This window comes from Marmota flaviventris, chromosome 13 (assembly GCF_047511675.1).
Source record: "Marmota flaviventris isolate mMarFla1 chromosome 13, mMarFla1.hap1, whole genome shotgun sequence".
NCBI classification, from domain to species: domain Eukaryota; kingdom Metazoa; phylum Chordata; class Mammalia; order Rodentia; family Sciuridae; genus Marmota; species Marmota flaviventris.
This window is the reverse complement of record NC_092510.1, coordinates 101,449,780-101,453,751: the sequence shown is the minus strand read 5'-3', so window position 1 is coordinate 101,453,751 and position 3,972 is coordinate 101,449,780. Positions and strand designations below refer to the sequence as shown.

The window sequence follows — 3,972 nt, the reverse complement described above, 5'->3', positions numbered from 1 at the left end:
GCCGCTGCTCCGTGTCTTCAGTGCGCTTGGGCTCCTGCCGTGCAGCCCCCCTCCTGGAGCTGCCCAGTGTCAGACAGTCACCTTTCTGATCTGGCAGGTGGGGTCCGGGGCCTGGGACTGGGAGTGGCTTTCTGGGAGGACTTGCCTCAACAAGTCGCTGTGTTTTTTAGTTCCCTAGAGGTGATCTTCTGAGATATGGAACCACCACTGCAGTGCTGAGCTGCTAGAAAGTTTCTGGGTAACGGGCTGTGTTACCTGGGACAACAGGCTGACCATCTCTGGGCCTGCTTTAGCATCGATGCAATGGGGACCTTAGAACTTTCCTGCCGGAGCCCAACAACTGCTCTGGATGGTAGCCCATGGGTGCAGGCACACACAGGGGCAAGAGTGCCCGGGCTGATGGCTGCCTCGGTTCCCTCAAAGCCCCAAGTCCCTCAGAAACTGTTCTGGTGAAACGAGGCACTGAGGTGGCCCCTGCTCTGGGTTCCAGCTGGAGACAGTCCATCCCCAAATTGCAGGGGACTGACAAGCAACTGTGGGCCTCCCTGCTACCTGGGCTCCCAGGAGACACTGCCCGTGGCCACCTGGGCACTGAGAACATGGTGCCAAACACACCTGCATGTGGTGCCCTGATCCTGAGCTGGGGCTCAGGCTCCATGAGGGGACACACGCCAGTTGACAGCAGGCTTGAAGTTCTGGCCAGTTCTGAAGCCAGCACTGAGCCCCGACGTCCCTCCCTGGGCCCCCTGTTCCCTTTGTGCTTCCTGACTGCTTGCTGCACCTGACTACTGCAGCCGCCTGACCGCACACCCTCTGCTGAGCCAGAATCCCCGCATGGCTCACCCTGGCTCTCAGCCCCTGTGCCCGCCAGCCTTCCTGCCAGAAGCAACTGAGATCGCGAAATGCCACCATAAATACGGTCACTTTATTAACATACGCCGATGAGTACTGACAAGGATACAGGACACCCGGCTGTCCATGCCCAGTGCACCATGAGAAAGGGCCTCTTCAGGGGCATAAAGTGCATGCCCCTCTGAGCACAGCTCCTGCAGGGCAGGTGGAGCTGACACTAGGTCGTGGGATGGGGTCCCCTGGAAGGAGCATGCCTCAGTACCTCCAGGGACTGATGGTCTGTGTCCCCTGGCTGCCCTGGCAAGTCACCTTGGAATGGCTGCACCTCTACAGAGCAGAACCTGGGCCAAGGGCAGGTCTCACCTCCATGCTGGGCTTTGGACTCTGGGCCCCATGTTTCTGGGGCTGCTGGGGGTGGAGGTGGCAGCCACCAACACAGGACCCTCTGGCTCCAGGTACAGCCCCCACAGCTGGGGCAACTCTGGGGAGGGGTTGCTGGGTGCTGGAGGCTGTCCCAGGGCTGGGCAGAGCATCGATCCACAGGCCATGGAAATCTGCTGAGGATCAGCCGAGGCTCTGCCTCAGGCCTTCACACCCGGGGGCCTACAGGACGAGTGTCCAGGGAGGGGCCCCAGAGCCAAATAAGCTCAGGGCGGGCACCCGAGTCTCAAGGGGCTGCAGGGCCAGGCCTGGGAGTGGGAGTCCGGCAGGAGCGGCAGCAGGCCTTGCTGTAGTACCAGTGGCCGCAGAGGTTCACCCTGATGGCCAGAGCGCAGTTGGTGCCCGGCTGGTCCTGGCAGCTGTCATCTGGGGAGGTGATGGGGCAGGGTGATGGTGTAGGGTGTTGGGAGGAGGCCAAGAGGCAAAAATGCAGGGCCCCCCCACAGTCTTTTCTCAAGGGCCAGGGCTTTGCTCTCTGGGCAATAGGAACCTGTGGTCTCAGCCATGGTGGATGTCCCCTGCAGGTCTCTGCCACCTCTTTCCCACCCCACACCCTCCCAGCCAGTCCTGGAGCCCCGAGGGGCTTGATCTGTCACTGGGAGAGGTGACACCTCCAGGGCCAGGATTTGAGGAAGACACTGTCCCCTGGACATCCTGAACATCCCCTGGAGCCCACAGTTGCCCCCTCCCCACTTGAGATGCTCAAGCAGAATCGCCACCTGCCTCTGCCGCTCGCTGCCATCCCAGAGCCCTTGTCCACCTGCCAGGACCCAACCAGAGGTCCTGCCTGGCCCCTCCTCACTGCAGCCAGGGCAGCACCGGAAAATCCTGGTCCAGGGGCTCCGGGTGCCCTCCCACCTGCTTGTCCCACAGGCCCTGGCTCTGGCCACAGCCCCCTGGGAAGCCCTGCCCTCGGGTGCCCCTCTCACCTGGGGGCTCTGTGGGGCAGGGCTGAAGGTCACAGGCTTGCCTGCCCACGGGCTTCACCAGCGGGTCACATCCGCGGACGATGTCGGTCCCCTGGTAGCACTTCACGTCCCGCATCCTCACGCCCACCCCGCAGGTCTTGGTGCACTGACATGGGAGAGACCAATGGCGTGGCAGAGCCTCTCCGACCCCACCTGCTGCCCCACACGGGGCACAGGGAGCTCCCCGGAGCCTAGACCCTGTGGCCGGGCTGAGTGGGAGGTGAGGAGACCCTGATTCTCACCCCAGCTCCGCCATTTCCCCAGGCACCGTGTGGGTAGCCCTGAGTCGGCCCTTCCCCCTTCGGCGGACGACTGCTGTCCTGGGCCTCTAACACAGACAACTTACTATGGCCAATCCAACGCATCTTGAAGCCACTGCCCCCACGCTGGATCCCTGTCCAGATGTCCCCTGGGTACGCTAAGCTACCCAGAACACCAGGGTCATCTGCTGACCCCGATGACCCTGCCATCCTCCTGCCATGCTCCTACAGGCGGAGGCTTCCTGATGTGGGTGACCCTACACCACCCAGGCAAGCCTGGGACCTGGGCCTGGGCTCCCTGCAGTGGGTGGGCGCCTCTGCCCTGCCCTCCCTCCAATTTTCTTTCCAAAGGCACAGAGAGGACAGGGAGGACTTGGCAGGAGGCTGCCCGCCGGCTGCCCACCCGGCCTGGGGAGTGGCTCAGCTGGAGGTGAGAGACGGCTGGCTTGGCATCACGGCCAGAGGACAATCTGGCTTTGGCGGCCACCCAGGGAAGCCTGTGGACGTGCCCCGGGAGACGGGCGGGCTGCCGGCGCCGGCCCCCTGTCCCTGGGGAGAGGGTGGGATGGGGCAGCTGAGGAACAAACCCTAAAGCGGTGCCTGGCATGGTGGGCAGGCAGCCGCCGGGACACGACAGGCCACACGCCCACGGCCATCTGCACCAGCCCCCTCGCCCCGCCCCAGCCTTGGGAACAGGGAGGCCCTCCTCCTCCACACTGCTCCCGGGGCCCTGCTCCCTCCTAGCCCACCTGCCAGCAACGCCTGCTAGGCACCTGTCCCTAGAGGCCCACGGTCCTCCCAGAATTCATCTGTCTGCATGGCTCCCTGGGACCCCAGCCCCAAAAGGCCTCCCCTGCCCCTCCCCTCCTCCTCCCCCCGGGCCTGGCTGGGACCCTACATCTCCTCAGCCCTCTGCCTCCTCCCGGAAGCCCCAGCCCTGCCTCAGTCTCTCCCCTCTTGCTGGGGGTCTTTCATGGGCAATAGGGGCATGTGGTGCGGGAAGCAGAGGACTCGTGCAAGGCAGGGTCTGTGTGAGGTCCTCCTGCCTGCGTGGAGTTGGGGGTCCCAGCCCTGTCCTCCGAAGAGTGGCTGCACTCATGGGAACCCACCTCCAGACCCCTGCCACCCACTGGTCCCAGGGGCCCAGGCCAGGGCGGCCTCCGTGTTGGTGTCTGGGACATACTATGAGACTCTCAGGAAAGGTCCTGAGCTCCAAGTCCCCTCAGATACCTCTTGACTGTCCCTGAGCTCTCAGAGTTGGCCCGAGTGGAAACTAACCCCGCCCAGTGATTCTCAAAGCTGGCTCTGGGCCTCCCTGTGTGCCCCTCTGGGAGCCTGTGGCCTCACTGCAGGCGCTAGGGACACAGCGCCCGCAGACTTCTGTGTGAGCTAATGAGAGCGGACGTCGGGACAAGGCTGGCTGTGGTGTAAGAAAGACTCGGAGCGCTGGC

The 3,972-nt window shown here is 63.8% G+C and overlaps 1 protein-coding gene across 1 annotated transcript in view; it reads right to left on the bottom strand.

The window, feature by feature from the left end:
* Positions 1-903: 903 nt before the first annotated feature.
* The window catches only part of Adamtsl2 (ADAMTS like 2), a 32,112-nt gene continuing 29,043 nt past the window's right edge, over positions 904-3,972 (bottom strand). Inside the window, exons 18-19 of the mRNA XM_027942134.2 lie at positions 2,223-2,367; positions 904-1,659 (exon numbers count right to left, since the gene is read on the bottom strand). Of these exons, the coding sequence (XP_027797935.1) occupies positions 1,520-1,659; positions 2,223-2,367 (285 nt within the window). The 3' untranslated portion in view covers positions 904-1,519. The remainder of the gene's footprint in view (positions 1,660-2,222; positions 2,368-3,972) is intronic.